This window comes from Eupeodes corollae, chromosome 1 (genome assembly GCF_945859685.1).
Source record: "Eupeodes corollae chromosome 1, idEupCoro1.1, whole genome shotgun sequence".
Lineage (NCBI taxonomy): Eukaryota > Metazoa > Arthropoda > Insecta > Diptera > Syrphidae > Eupeodes > Eupeodes corollae.
Window position 1 is genome coordinate 159,133,964 of NC_079147.1, and position 14,767 is coordinate 159,148,730.

Here is a 14,767-nt window from a genome sequence, read left to right on the forward strand (position 1 = left end):
CTAGAGCCATTGAGAGAACAATTAGGATACCCAAATCTACTGTTCAGAGGATTGTGAAGCAAAATAACCTGCACCTTTTTCACCTGAAGCGTGTCCAGGCCTTATACCCTAAAAGATTTAAGTTGCCAAATTATTATCAAAAAAAGCCAAGATTATCTTAATTTCGTTAACAAAATTTTATAGAGTGATGAATCATCCTTTAAACCAGATGGATATGTGAATATCCACAATATTATTATTATTATATTATATATATATATAAATGCACAAATCAGCAGGAAGAAAATCCGCATTTAATACGAGAAGGAAGATCTCAATACTTACTTTACTTAAGTTGGCGCTACAGCGCAGTGTGCTCCTGGGCCTCAAGTAATAACTTTCGCCAGCTTACTCGATCTCTGCCTCCAATTTCGAATACCAAGTTGACGTGCATCGGCCTCAACTTGATCACTCCACCGAAGATGAGACCTGCCTTTGCTTCTTGTTCCCTCAGGTTTGGTGTTGAATACCTTACGGGCTGGAGCTTCGATGTTCATTCCCTTGACGTGCCCTAGCCATCTTAAGCGTTGAACACGCAGTTTTTTAATCAGTGGCAAGTCTCGCTGTACAGCTCGTATAAACTCATGATTATATCCTCTCCGCCAGATGTTACTTTTCCTGTCAACACAAACCGGACCATAGATCGTACGCAGATAGAAGTATCTTCCTCTCGAAGATACCAAGAGATCCTACATCCGCCTGGGAGAGGGTCCATGCTTCTGCACCACACAGCAAGACTGGGATGATTAAGGTTTTGTACAGTGTATCTTTGGTACTTCGCGATAGGGCCTTATTCCTGAACTGCTTGCTTAGGCCAAAGAAACAGCGATTATCAAGGGTAATTCTACGTTTGATCTCCGCGATGATGTCATTTTCAGAATTAACAGCAGATAAACAAATTAGTTTACCACCTCGAAGTTGTACCTGTCAATTGTCACATTTTGACCAAGTCTACGGTGTGATTCGACTCTATTTGACGACAGTTAATACTTTGTTTTGTCCTCGTTAATGTCAAGACACATTTTCTTCGCCTCAGACTCGACATTAGAGAAAGCACCCGTCACTGCTCGTTTGGTTCTTCCCACAATGTCGATGTCATCTGCATATTCAACATATTGTGTTGATTTTTGAAAGATGGTGCTACTTGTATTGGCGTTGGTGTTGCCGCACTCTTTCAAGAACAATATCGACGCAGCTACATGACAGCGCATCGCCTTGTCAAAGTCCTCTGGCTCTGGTGGTTTCGGAGATTTCGGTCGAGTCTCTTCCAATTTTGACGTAGCAACAAGCATTTTCCAGCGTCATCCTGATAAGTCGTATCAGTTTGGTAGGGTTACCAAAACTCAACATGACACGGTATAGTTCGTTCCTGTCTACACTGTCATAAGCTGCATTAAAATCGATGAAAAGATGGTTTGTTTCGATGTTATGTTCTTGGGTCTTTTGTGGTAGATTTCCCAGGCCTGAAGCCAAACTGGTAAGGACCAATTAGTTCGTCAGTAAATGGCTTCAGGCGTTCACATAATACGCTGGACGCGATGTTTAAAAGGCTCAGAGAAGGCGGTCACCTTTTTTATAAGTCAAGCAGATGGTGCTTAAGTTCCAATCGTCGGGCATGCTTTCTTCCGACCAAATTTTAGTAACTAGCTGGTGCATGCTCCTTACCAGATCTGCTTCAGCATACTTAAAAAGTTCCGCCTGCAGACCGTCATCACCAGCCGCTTTGTTCGACTTAGCCTGGTGATGATAGTTTGATCTCACTCTGGTCGGGTGGGTGAAACTCTAGATCGTCAACCAAATGGATTTGACGCGCAATCGTTGACTTCATCACCATTAAGCAGCTGGTTGAAATGATCTCTCCAGATTTTTAGCATTGACTGCGTCTCGACTACGGTATTATATCCTTATCTTTGCAGGCTCCAGGGTGGCTAATGAAACCCGTTGTTTTCTTTCTGACTCTTCTATAAAAGCTTTCGCACTTGTTTCCTGTTAAAACATCCCTGGATCTCCTCGACTTCACGCTGCTCATGGGCTTTTTTCTTTCTTCTGATCAAGCGGTTCTCATCCCTTCTCTTGTCGACGTAGAGCTGGCGGGAACACCGTGTCCTCCTTTGTTGCCACAATCTGTATGCCTCCAGGCCTCCTGATGGATTGGTTCCAAAGTGCCAGTGGGGCTCTGCGCACATCTCGTCCGTTGTAGAGTTTCTCTCAAGCTCTAGGGATACTCGGTCGGCAAAGGCATTGGCGATATCCTCCTCCTGCAGTCTTCCAACGTTGAATCTTCTCCTCGAAGTTGTTGTTCGCCTAAGAGCTTCCATGGATATTCTTACGCGCAGTTTAGCACCTTCAATCATCTCTTGTAAGAAAATCGGTTGTTAACCAACTTTTGGTACGGAAGCAGCTAATGAAGCTTAGTATGAATGATGATGTAGTAGCAGTAGTTTACCACATCATGATTATTGAAAACTTAGTAAGGCAACTGCAGATGTCTGGAGCATCACTAGACGAAAGCGATATGTTGGCTCAATTCTTCCTAACACTCTCTGAAAAGTTCGATCCGTTAGTTACTGCCTTACAAAACTTAACGGGTGGAGTACTTACGTTTGGTATTGTCAAAGATAGGATACTTTTGGAAGAAGCGAAATTAGAAGATATGGAAGGTGAAGTTTTTCATGAAAAATCGGCGTTCGCTGGGAAGAAATACCCAAAGAAAACCTTTGGGTTTCAAGGTATATGCTTTAGGAGCAACAAGATAGGGCACTTAGCAAAAGACTGTCGGAAAAATGACGTTGGGCCGAATCAAAGATGCAACAAACATACGAAAGGCATCTGTTTGATGTCAGATCGTAACCAATCAAGAGGAATGAAAGATCTTGGTACAAAAATTAAGTTTAAATTAGACTCTGGAGCTAGTGATCATCTGTCAAAGGAAAATTGGTGTTTTTCTGAAGATAATGAGTTAAGCGAGGCTGTACAAATAAATATTGCCAAGAATGATCAAGAGATGTTAAATTTGACGAAACTGACTTTGGGTTCAAGTATAAAATATCAACTAAGAACAAAAATTAAAAAAGGATTTGTTATAGTCAGCAACGACGAGCAAGAAGGGGAAGAGTCATCTGAAATACTCGTCGGTTCTGATTATAACCAAGATGAAACAGAAGATCAACTAGTTGATGACTTGTGTGATGAAGATCTGACAATTACTGAAGAAGAAACTGTTGAAGACTCTGGTGATGTTACCATAACTGAAGATACAGTTAGTGAAGACTTGGAAGATGAACATCATACTGTCAGCGATGGTGCAGCTGCGCTCCCTTCGCAAAATTACAACAGTGATCTTCAAGGCGAGGCTACAGTAAGGCGCAGCGAACGGGAGCGCCGACCTCCAAGTAAGTTTGATGATTATAGAGCAACTTCTGCTGGAATTGATGTTCAAATGGTAGACATGTGCATTCAAGAGGACACAAGCGTCCACAGGTTTTTTCTTAAAACCAACCTCTGTCTATCAACTCCTACTCTCACCTCCAAGTGGTGAACATCGGGTGCCTAGTACCTCAACTGGAGATTGGGTTCCAACCCCAGTGGAAAGTTGTTGGGGGCAGCAAACGAGAGAGGTGGTGAGAGGTGTTTCCACTAAGGCACCTCTCCTTATCCAGACGGCAGCGGAGGAATTCCCGAGATGGAATCAACGGTGGCGTCTACAGTTCCAGTAAGGTTGAACTACTTAGTGAACACCTTATAGGGCTTCTTCGACTTATTCGAAGCCCAGGCTTGTAAGGAGCGGTTTTATCCGGCTAACCATCCTTGGAGTTATACTTAGGATCTGGCCCTCCGGGTTGGAGGTTGTGCGTCGGGGTGACTTCCTGGCCACGTAAAAGCTTTCATAGTTGCGAAGCACCAACAAGCCTCGGATACGGACGGATTTACTGTTGACAACCAACGCAAACGAATAAAGGACAACGAACTTCGGATATGCACGTGGAATGTTAGGTCCCTTAACAGACCACGTGCGGCCGAAGAATTAGCGGAGGCCCTAGAACGATATAAAGCAGATATCACCGCCATCCAGGAAATACGATGGGATGGGCTGGGCAAAAAGAGGATGAAAAACTGCGATATCTACTATGGTGACTGCTACCACGAAAACCAACAGCGCTTATTTGGATGCGGATTCGTCATCGCAGCCAGACTTAGGCAAGAAGTCTTGAGCTATAGGTGCATCAATGAGCGCCTCATGACCATACGCATCAAGGCTAAATTCGGCAACATTAGCCTGATATGCGCGCACGCCCCCACAGAAGAGAAAGACGACAACACCAAAGATATGTTCTTCGAGCTCCTAGACAAAACATATGAGCAGTGCCCTAGCTACGATATTAAAGTAGTCCTGGGCGATTTTAATGCCAAGCTAGGAAGGGAAGACATCTTTGGTGGTACAATCGGGAAGAACAGCCTGCACGATAACACTTCCGACAATGGATTCAGGCTCATAGATTTTGCTGGGGGCGAAACGTCATGGTAGCCAGTGCGCGTTTTCCACACCTCAACATCCACAAAGGAACTTGGACTTCTCCAGATCAATCTACCGTCAACCAGATTGACCATATTGCGATCGACACCAGACACGCTTCCAGCATCATGGATGTACGAACTTTCCGAGGAGCTAACATCGACTTGGACCACTACCTCGTTGTAGCCAAGGTAGCACTTCGGATTTCCAGACCCAAGGCAAGACAGGGAGGTGCTGGGAGAAGATACAACGACAAACGGCTACAATCGCCAGAGATCGCCAAATCCTTTTCCGACCGAGTTACAAGTAACCTCTCTCGAAGTTCTCTGCCGCCAACACAATGTATCGAAAACCAGTGGCAACATTGCCAAGACGCAATCAGAGAAGCCGCCTCTGATGCGCTGGGTTTCAAACAGCCACCAACAAGGAACCCCTGGATTGATGAGGAATGTCGGCAGGCAAAAGCAGCCAAACAACAGGCACGCAAAGCGGCGCTGCATAAAAGGACGAGAGCTGCTCGTGAGCTCTATGAGCAGAAGAGGCGAGAGGAACGCCGACTTCTCAGAAGGAAAAAGAGAGGGCATGAGAAGCGTGCGGTCGAAGATGTTGAGAGGTATAAAAGCAGGAATGAGGTTCGAAAGTTTTATGAACAGGTGAAACGAAATTCACAGATACATAAACCTAGAACCAAAGGCTGCAAAGACGAAAGTTGAAACATCGTAGTGGAACCGCAGTCAATGCTGAGGATATGGAAGAACCACTTCTGCAGACTGTATAACGGCGACGAAGAACTGAATTCCGCTGTCAGGCAGAAAAGCGTCAGACGACGAAAGCCAACAATCCCGTCCTCCCGACTTAGACGAAGTAAAGATTGCCATATCTAAGTTGAAGTCTAATAAAGCCGCTGGAGCAGATGGCTTGAATGCCGAGCTCTTTAAAGCAGCTGGGGATAAGCTGGTTAGGAGCATGCACCAACTTATCTGTAAGATATGGTAGGAAGAAAACATGCCCGATGAATGGAACCTCAGTATTGTTTGCCCGATCCTGAAAAAAGGAGACCCTCTAAACTGCACCAACTATAGAGGAATAAGTCTACTTAACATCGCCTATAAAATCTTCTCTGCCGTAATATGTGAACGTCTAAAGCCCATCGTCAACAACCTGATAGGTCCTTATCAGTGTGGTTTTAGACCAGGAAAGTCCACAGTTGATCAAATATTCACATTACGGCAGATCCTGGAAAAAACTCAAGAACACCAAATCGACACCCACCATCTTTTCATCGATTTCAAGGCCGCATATGACAGCATCTACAGGGACGAGCTGTATAGAGCCATGTCTAGTTTTGGCATTCCTGCCAAACTCATCCGTTTGTGCAGGATGGCCATGGAGAATTCACGCTGCTCCATAAAGGTTGGAAACAACTTAACAGAACCTTTTGATGTCAAAAAAGGCTTTAGACAAGGTGATGCGCTGTCATGCGATTTTTTTAACATCGTGCTTGAAAGAATAGTGCAGAGCTCACACGTCAACACTAGAGGCACTATCTTTCAAAAGTCTGTCCAATTACTGGCATATGCTGATGACATTGACATAATCGGAAGAACTCAGCGTGATGTCAATGGGGCTTTTGTGAGTATTGAGGCAGAAGCGGCAAAAATGGGTTTAACGGTTAATGAGGGCAAAACAAAGTATGTGCTGTCGTCTAGAAAGGACATACAACACTGACGTTTTGGTCAAAACGTCACAATCGACAGACGTAACTTTGAGGTAGTCAAGGACTTTGTCTACCTAGGCTCCGCTGTAAACGCAGAAAACAACACCAGCGCTGAGATCAAACGCAGAATAACTCTTGCTAACCGCTGTTTCTTTGGACTAAGAAAGCAATTGAGTGGTAAAATCCTCTCTCAAAGGACCAAAGTGTTGCTATATAAGACCCTTATCATCCCCGTCCTGCTATACGGTGCAGAAGCATGGACCATGACAAAAGCGTGTGTTCTTCGTGTGATCTACGGTCCCGTATGCATCGAAGGGGAGTGGAGGAGAAGATGGAACGACGAACTGTACAGCGACGCAGACTTAGCCAGAAGAGTAAAAGTCCAACGACTAAGATGGCTGGGTCACGTAGAGCGCATGGAAACCAATGCTCCGGCCCGGAAAGTCTTCGAATCTGCACCCACAGGACAGCGCAGTAGAGGAAGACCGCGGATCAGGTGGCGCGCACAAGTGGAAGGTGACCTCACCCAACTTGGAGCGCGAAATTGGAGACATCTAGCTAGGGACCGAGCTAGATGGAGAAGTTTGTTGGGTGAGGCCCTAGTTCACACAGGACTGTAGCGCCACCTTAAGTAAGTAAGTTCTGCTGGAATTGATTATGACGAAACCTACTTACCCGTTGCGAAATTGACAACCATACGAATTGTGTTAGCTGTTGGACTGTACAAAAACCTGATATTCCACCAATTAGATGTAGATTACATGGTGAGTTGAAGGAAGAACTTTATATGGCTGTTTTTTTATATGTAACGATTTTCTTCTTCAATTGGGATTTAAAAGATCCAATCACGACTATTGTTTGTACACCAAGATGAGACAAGAAGAAGATGACATCATCATACTTATTCTGTGTGTTGATGATTTACTCATAGCTGGAAAAAGCTTAAGACAAATAGAGCAAATAAAGAATAATTTGGAAAAGACATTCAAGATGTCAGACTGCGGGAATCTTAAATATTTTCTTGGAATTAAGATTGATGTTCATGAAAACAAAATACATTTAGCAAGTTTAGAATGGATGAATGTAATCCTACTAGAACCCCGATGGAAAAAGGACTACAACTTAAAAAGACAACAACTGAAATTACACTTGACAAGCCCTACAGAGAATTGCTTGAAAGCTTAATGTATATTATGATGTGCGTTAGACCGGATATATGTTTTCCATTTGGATACATGGGAAGATACCAACAAAACCCATCAGAAATTCATTGGCAAGCTCTCAAACAAACTGTGAGAATTTTAAAAGGGACTAAAAAGAAAAAACTTGTTTTTGAAGTATGTAAGTAGTCCTAATCCTTTGATTGGATATGCTGATGCTGACTGGGGAAGTGATGTAATTGATAGAAAATCAGTATCTGGATATACGTTTCAAGTTTATGGATGTACTGTGTCATGGTCTAGCAAAAATCAAACTACTGTTGCGACTTCTTCAAGTGAAGCAGAGTATTTGGCCCTTAGTGCTGCTACATCTGAAGCCATTTGGATCCGAGGCATATTACAAGACCTTAAGCAAATTAACATGGAACCTGCAAGAATTTACGAAGACAATAAAGGATGTATTGGAATGGCTACAAATTTAGAGAGCAATCGGTCTAAACACATAGATATCAAACACCACTTTATTCGAGATCACATTCAAAATGGACTGATTGAAATCAAGTCTATTGGAACAAAGGATCAACTTGCAGACGTTCTTACAAAATTCCTTGATTCAACACGTTTTCAAGATTTATGTTTAATACTTGGCTTAAACGATTGAGAAGGGGTATTGGAAAACATAAGCAATCGTTTTTAATATTTAATATTATGAGAAAATTAGTTGACACAAATTTTCTGATTCCGATTTCAAACGTTGTTGATACAACATCTTTCTTTGTTATATAAATAAATAATATGTTATATCCTGTTTGTAAAACAACAAGACTCTAATAATTATCTGCTAAACATAACCAAAATCAAAATTTTAATACAAAGTATGTCGGTCTGTTAGACTGCTTTTGGCCAAACCAGTAGACTTTTAGCTATAATCACAAAATGTTTGTAGACTTTATATATTATTTTAATGAGTCAATAAAACTAAAACTAATACCACAAAAGTTCCACAATAAAAAAGGAAACGAAAAACAAAACTGTTCTTTTTTTTTTATTTGATTCTTTATTTTATATCTGAATTCGGATATTCAATGATTACAAGTTTCTTAGTCTTAATGATAAATTATTAAATATACATACTTTTAATATAATTATTTAAAATTTATCTCACCAATTTTCAGTAGTTTATTAATAACATCAGATATAACAGTCGAGTTATCCAAAACAATTAAATATCTTAACTTAAAAAGATAATAATGAAAATAGTGTGTTGATTTTGTTGTTTTCGTTAAATTTTAAATTATTTTATATTAATCTAAATCTTAGTTATTTTTCATTTTTTAAAATAAAAAAACCCCATCTGTTTGAATACAGCAGTAGAGATGAGCAATATTTTTGTTTATATACAGGATAATGTGGAAATTTTTAACTGAAACAAATGCTGTATTTTAACATATGAGGCGTGCATGTTTTCTTTATTCTATATATACAACTTAAAAACTAGAAATCTTTTAGAATCGCACCGCATATATTCAAATGAAAATACTTTTAATTCATTACTTGTATATTCAAAATATATAGGGATTGAAAAAGATTTGTGTATATTTGTATATTTACACGTGATTGGGTTATTGTAACCTTTAGCATGATAATTATGCGCTATCACATTTGGTTTTGCCGTACTGTTATTGAGTTAAGAGCTCTATTGTCCGGCGATAAGTTTGCAGTTACCGTGGTTATTAAGCGTTGTGGCTGATGTTGGAAAGTTTGGGGCAGAAAAACGTTTGACGTTGATTGTGTGCCCATGAGTTCCCAATTTCCTTCACGATTGACCAGCGTGTATGGCGGCCCACCGGTTGTTGCCGCAGTATTTATTGGAAGCTAACGTAAAGTCAAAAATTAAGCTTTTTAAAAAATTAACTAATATTATAAATAAAAACTACTTACTGGTATATTAAATCGATGAATTGGTGGACTTGACATTCGAACATTTGGCGATATTGCTCTGAGAAATGTGCTGGGGGGAAGCTTTAGCACTTCTTTGCTTTTATATGCCATTTCAGTGGTGGCTGATGCACAGGTGGTGCTGGCATTATGTGGACTGGCGCTAGTCTTCGTTGTTGCGATTGTGGGTGTGGATGTGGGTGCATTTGAAGTCTGGGCAGATGTGGCTGTGGAAATTGTAGATGTGGTCTGGTATAGATGAATTGGTTGGTTTGGCATATAGCCCTGGAATTGGATGAAAGTGCCATTGAATTTTGTGTTGGACAGATATTGACAGTTTTGCTACTCACTGGTGTTGTCTGAATGCTTGGCGTTGTTATTGTCGAACAGCTTGAAAAAATTGTCGGTGAGGAGAATAATACACCGGGACCTTGTCCATCAGTATTAAGATGCGGATTAACTTGACAGCAATTAGGTTTGTGTCGATTCCAATCGATACTTTGACAATTGGCATCACAGTAAGCGGTATTCCAACAACAATAGGAATTGGCTTCACGCCCACAATTTGCACACCATTGTCTTTTTTTGGTTTGTTCGACCGCGTGGATTCTTTCGATTTCACATTGTTTTCGTGTTTCGGCTATAATTCGTAGCCTTTCAGTCTCCATACTTTTCTTCATTTCACACAACATTGTGTCGGTATTTTGTTTGAGCTCGAACAAACGTTTTTCATATTCGGCCGTTTTTGTTTCCAACTCCATTTGAAGTTCGGCAATTTTAGCAGGTAGGACATCTGCGTTTGCCATATCACTTACAGTATCTTGCATGACCGAGATGAAGAAGTCTGTAATCTGTAAAAGTTTAAACAAATTCCAAATGAGTTATTATGTTTAAAAAAATATATATTACTTGTTTCTACAATAAGCGCCCCCTCAAAGGGGTATTTATACCACATTCCACATTCGCGTAGTTTAGCCAAAGAACGAATCTCTGTACTCTACTGTACGACCGCTGTTGGGCTCGAGGGTACAAAGAGGAATGCAACTGGCTATTTCTCTGGAACATAAGCCGTTATAATAACAGTAAAAAAGGGTTAGACAAGAAACAATACTGTCCAAGAGGCTTAAGTAAGTTGCAGGAGCACCAGCCCAGAAATTGGAATTATACTCAAACTTTAGATGTATATAAGTCCTATAGATAACAGCTAGATCAGAGGAGGAGAAAAACTTCTTGCAATTCTTTAGAAAACCCAAACATCTTGCGGCATTTTTGGCGACATTCCACAAGTGGTTTTTGGTGATACCCATACCGCGAATATCAAGATGTTCAGTCTCATTGACGGAGAAGAAGAGAAAAACTTCTTGCATCTCTTTAGAAAACCCAAACATCTTGCGGCATTTTTGGCAACATCGCGTAAGTGATCGTTCCACAAGTGGTTTTTGGTGGTACCCATATCAAGATGTCCAGTCTAATGGACGCAAGCGCGGATAATGGAAAGGGGGCTATATCTCGCTTTAACGATACATTTGCATTGAACAATGCTGTTAAGGTCGGAATTTAATGAGCTTATTATATTTTGTCGTTCAAGTTCCACCTCCAAAGAAGAAAGATGTGAGTCTGAAAACGAATCGGTCGATAATTAGAGCGGAGGAGGATTCGCCTTTTTCGGGGATGGGCTAGACAAATCTTTTTTCCATCTACTTGGAACAAGACCCGAGGAGAAGGACAGATGAAAAAGAACACCTTTTCAGAACAATAGCGGTGATATAATCTAGACCAGGGAATTTATGTATGTTTAGATCTTTTAGGACTCTCGCCACAGTACGAGTTCTAAAAGGGTTTGTCCCCAAAAAATCACTAACGCGCCCAACGACAGGTGGAGTCATATTACTTACTGGTAGCATTGAATTTACCGCGAACTGCCTAGCAAATACATAAGCTTTCACAAGAGAACTAACAAATGGAGTGTCATTGAAAAGAAACGTAGGAACCGAGGAAGAGGAAGAATTGCTCTCTTCACGAATGTCCAAAAATTTGTATTGCCTTTGGGACATTGCAGTATTTTTGTCCAGTTAAAGATCCTGCAATGATTATTGGGACAGCCCCTGTTATAAAACGGTTCTCTTAGTAGCTCTTTCTTTAACTGGGCTGTTTAGGCACGAGTAATATGAAGATATAACATAATGGTCAGACGTTCTTCAAGGAAATAGAAACCTAATAGTGTACTTACCAGAGTCAGAGGTAAGAAAGAATTCAAGGGTGTTTTCTTCTCGACCTTCCACGTCCGATATTCAAATGAACCTTCCACGTCCGATATTCAAATGAACTCGCTGACCAGCTGAGTTAGATGGTCCGAATGTTGAAGCCATGAAGAGTTGTGTATATTGAAATCGCCCCTAACAAAGCTTTCAGTGCGAGGATAGGGTGAAACAATTCTTTGGATAGGATCAGACAAAGCATCAGATGCACGAAAAGTTGATGATCTTCTTAGATTAGGGCTTCGACAAAGAAAGCAATATGTTAAGATAGGGGCTTCAAAAGCAACATCATTCCTAATGTATATGGCGAGGTTATGGTGAGAAAAGAATAAAGGCATCAAGCTATACCCATGAATAAAAAATTCAGCAGGATCGGAATCCTAACTTACTGATGTCTCTGGTCTTGATGTTTTTTTTTATTTGAACTTTAACTGTGGGCCCAAATCTTAAAGCAAGTAATGTTAAAAAAAATGGAGCGTGTTAAAAAGTAGTTAGGCTTAATTGATTATTATTTGGCTTATTGATTGCTCGGTCATCTTTAATGATGAAGCGCATTTCTGGAGAAACTGTTATTCATTCCTATAAGGGTATGATGTTCAAATGGTAGACATGTGCATTCAAGAGGACACAAGCGTCCACAGGTTTTTCTCAAAAGTCATCTCTGTCTATCAACTCCTACTCTCACCTACCCGCGGTGAACATCGGGTGCCTGTCCTTGGAATTATACTAAGGATCTGGCCCGCTAGGTTGGGGGATACTCGGATACTTACGGATTCACTGTTGACAACTCACGCAAACGAAATAAGGACAACGAACTTCGGATATGTACGTGGAATGTTAGGTCCCTTAACAGACCACGTGCAGCCGAACAATTAGCGGAAAGATGAAGACACCAAAGACATATTTTTAGAGCTCATGGACAAGACACATGAGCAGTACCCTGGCTATGACACTTCTCTAGTATACAGGATATCCGAACATTCCGAGGGGCCAACATTGGCTCGGACAACTACCTCGTTGTAGCCAAGGTACGGCTACGAATATCCCGATCCAAGGCAAAACAAGGAAGTACTGAGAAAAGAGCCGACATTAGACGGCTACAATCGCAAGAGACTGCAATGTCCTTTTCCGATCGAGTCTCTAGTAACCTCTTAAGGAATCCTGTGCTGCTTGCATTAAGCATTGAAAACCAGTGGCAACATTGTCTTGCAGCCATCAGAGATGCCGCCTCTGAAGTGCTATGTTTCTCAAGACCACCACAGCGAAACCCCTGGTTTGACGACGAATGCCGACAAGCGCACGCAGCGAAACAACAGGCATACAAACCGGCGCTGCACAGGAGGACCAGAGCTGCTTGCGAGCTCTACGAGCAAAAGAGGAGACAGGAACACCGGCTTCTTAGATGGAAAAAAAGATAGAATGAGAAGCGTGCGATGGAGGAGATAGAGGGAACAGGAACGAGGTTTGTAGATTTTACCAAAAAGGTAAAAAAAAAACTCCCAAGGATACAAGCCACGAACCGAAGCTTGTAAGGACGATCAGGGGAACATCGTAGTAGAACCTCAGTCTATGTTGAGAATATGAAAAGACCACTTCTCTAAACTATACAACGGCGATGACGAATCGAATTCCGCTGAAAGGGAGATAGAACCACTCAACCTCGGCGACGCAGATCAACAATTCCGCCTACCCGACTTTGACGAAGTGAAGATAGCTATATCTAAACTGAATTCAAACAAAGCTGCTCGGGCTGACGTCATCGCTGCCGAACTATTCAAAGCAGCAGACGATGACTTGGCAGGGAGCATGCACCAACTCATCTGCAAAATACGGTCGGAAGAAAGCATGCCCGATGAGTGGAATCTCAGCATAGTGTGCCCGATACATAAGAAAGGAGTCTCCTTAGCATTGCATATAAGATCCTCTCTGCCGTATTATGTGAACGTCTGAAGCCGTTCGTCAACAACCTGTTTGGTCCTTATCAGTGTGGCTTCAGACCAGGAAAGTCCACTATCGACCAAATATTCACACTACGCAGATCTTGGAAAAACCCCAGGAACTTCAAATCGATACCCACCATCTCTTTATGGATTTTAAAGCCGTGTAAGACAGCATCTATAGGGAAGAGCTATACATACAGAGCAATGTCTAGGTTTGGCATCCCTTTTAAACTTATCCGTTTGTGCAGAATGACGATGGAGAATGCACGCTGCTCTATCAAGGTCGGAAATGATCTCACCGATGCATTTAATGTCAAAAAAGGTTTAGGACAAGGCTATGCACTGTCATGCGACTTCTTCAACATTATAGTGGAAAGAATTGTGCAAAACTCAAGCGTCAACACCAGAGGCACACTCTTCCAAAGGTCCATCCAATTACACGGATACGCAGATGATATTGACATAATTGGAAGATCAAAGCGTAATGTCAGTGATGCGTTTTTGAGCATTGCGACGGAAGCGAAGAAAATGGGTTAAGTGGTCAATGAGGGCAAGACCAAGTATATGCTGTTATCAAAAAAGGACACTGAACAACGACGTCTTCGACAAAACGTCACCATGGACAGGTAGTTAAGGACTTTGTCTACCTTGGCACCGATATAAACACAGACAACGACACCAGTGCTGAAATCAAACACAGAATAACTTTTCCAAACCGCTGCATCTTTGGACTTAGAAGGCAACTGAGAAGTAAAGTCCTCTCTAAAATCACCATCTATAAGACACACATCATCCCGGTTCTCGTTTATGGCGCTGAGGCCTGGACCCTGTCAAAGAAAGAAGAGATCGTCTTAGGATGCTTCGGGAGAAAAATTCTTCGGGTGATTTTTGGTCCCGTACGCATAGATGGAGAATGGAGGAGAAGATATACCGAAGAACTGTACGGGCTGTACAGCGACACTGACCTAGTTAGCAGAATTAAAGTCCAACGGCTTAGATGACTAGGTCATTTAGAGCGGATGGGCATCAACGATCTAGCCCGTAAGGTCTTCGAATTCAATCCCGAGGGACGGCGCAGTAGAGGAAGACCGCGATTTAGGTGGCGCACCCAGGTGGCACCTTGGCGTGCGAAACTTGAGACAACTAGCTAGGGACCGAGCTTGCTGGAGACGCATGTTGGTTGAGGCCCAGGTCCGCCCCGG

The 14,767-nt window shown here is 42.0% G+C and overlaps 1 protein-coding gene across 2 annotated transcripts in view; it reads right to left on the bottom strand.

Moving 5' to 3' along the window:
• Window positions 1-8,467: 8,467 nt before the first annotated feature.
• Window positions 8,468-14,767, bottom strand: part of LOC129953948 (MYND-type zinc finger-containing chromatin reader ZMYND8) — a 29,254-nt gene continuing 22,954 nt past the window's right edge. For both annotated transcript variants that reach the window (XM_056067509.1, XM_056067508.1), the window contains 3 exons: window positions 9,718-10,218; window positions 9,371-9,652; window positions 8,468-9,304 (listed from right to left, as the gene is read on the bottom strand). In XM_056067509.1, the coding sequence (XP_055923484.1) occupies window positions 9,086-9,304; window positions 9,371-9,652; window positions 9,718-10,218 (1,002 nt within the window). In that variant the 3' untranslated portion in view covers window positions 8,468-9,085. The remainder of the gene's footprint in view (window positions 9,305-9,370; window positions 9,653-9,717; window positions 10,219-14,767) is intronic.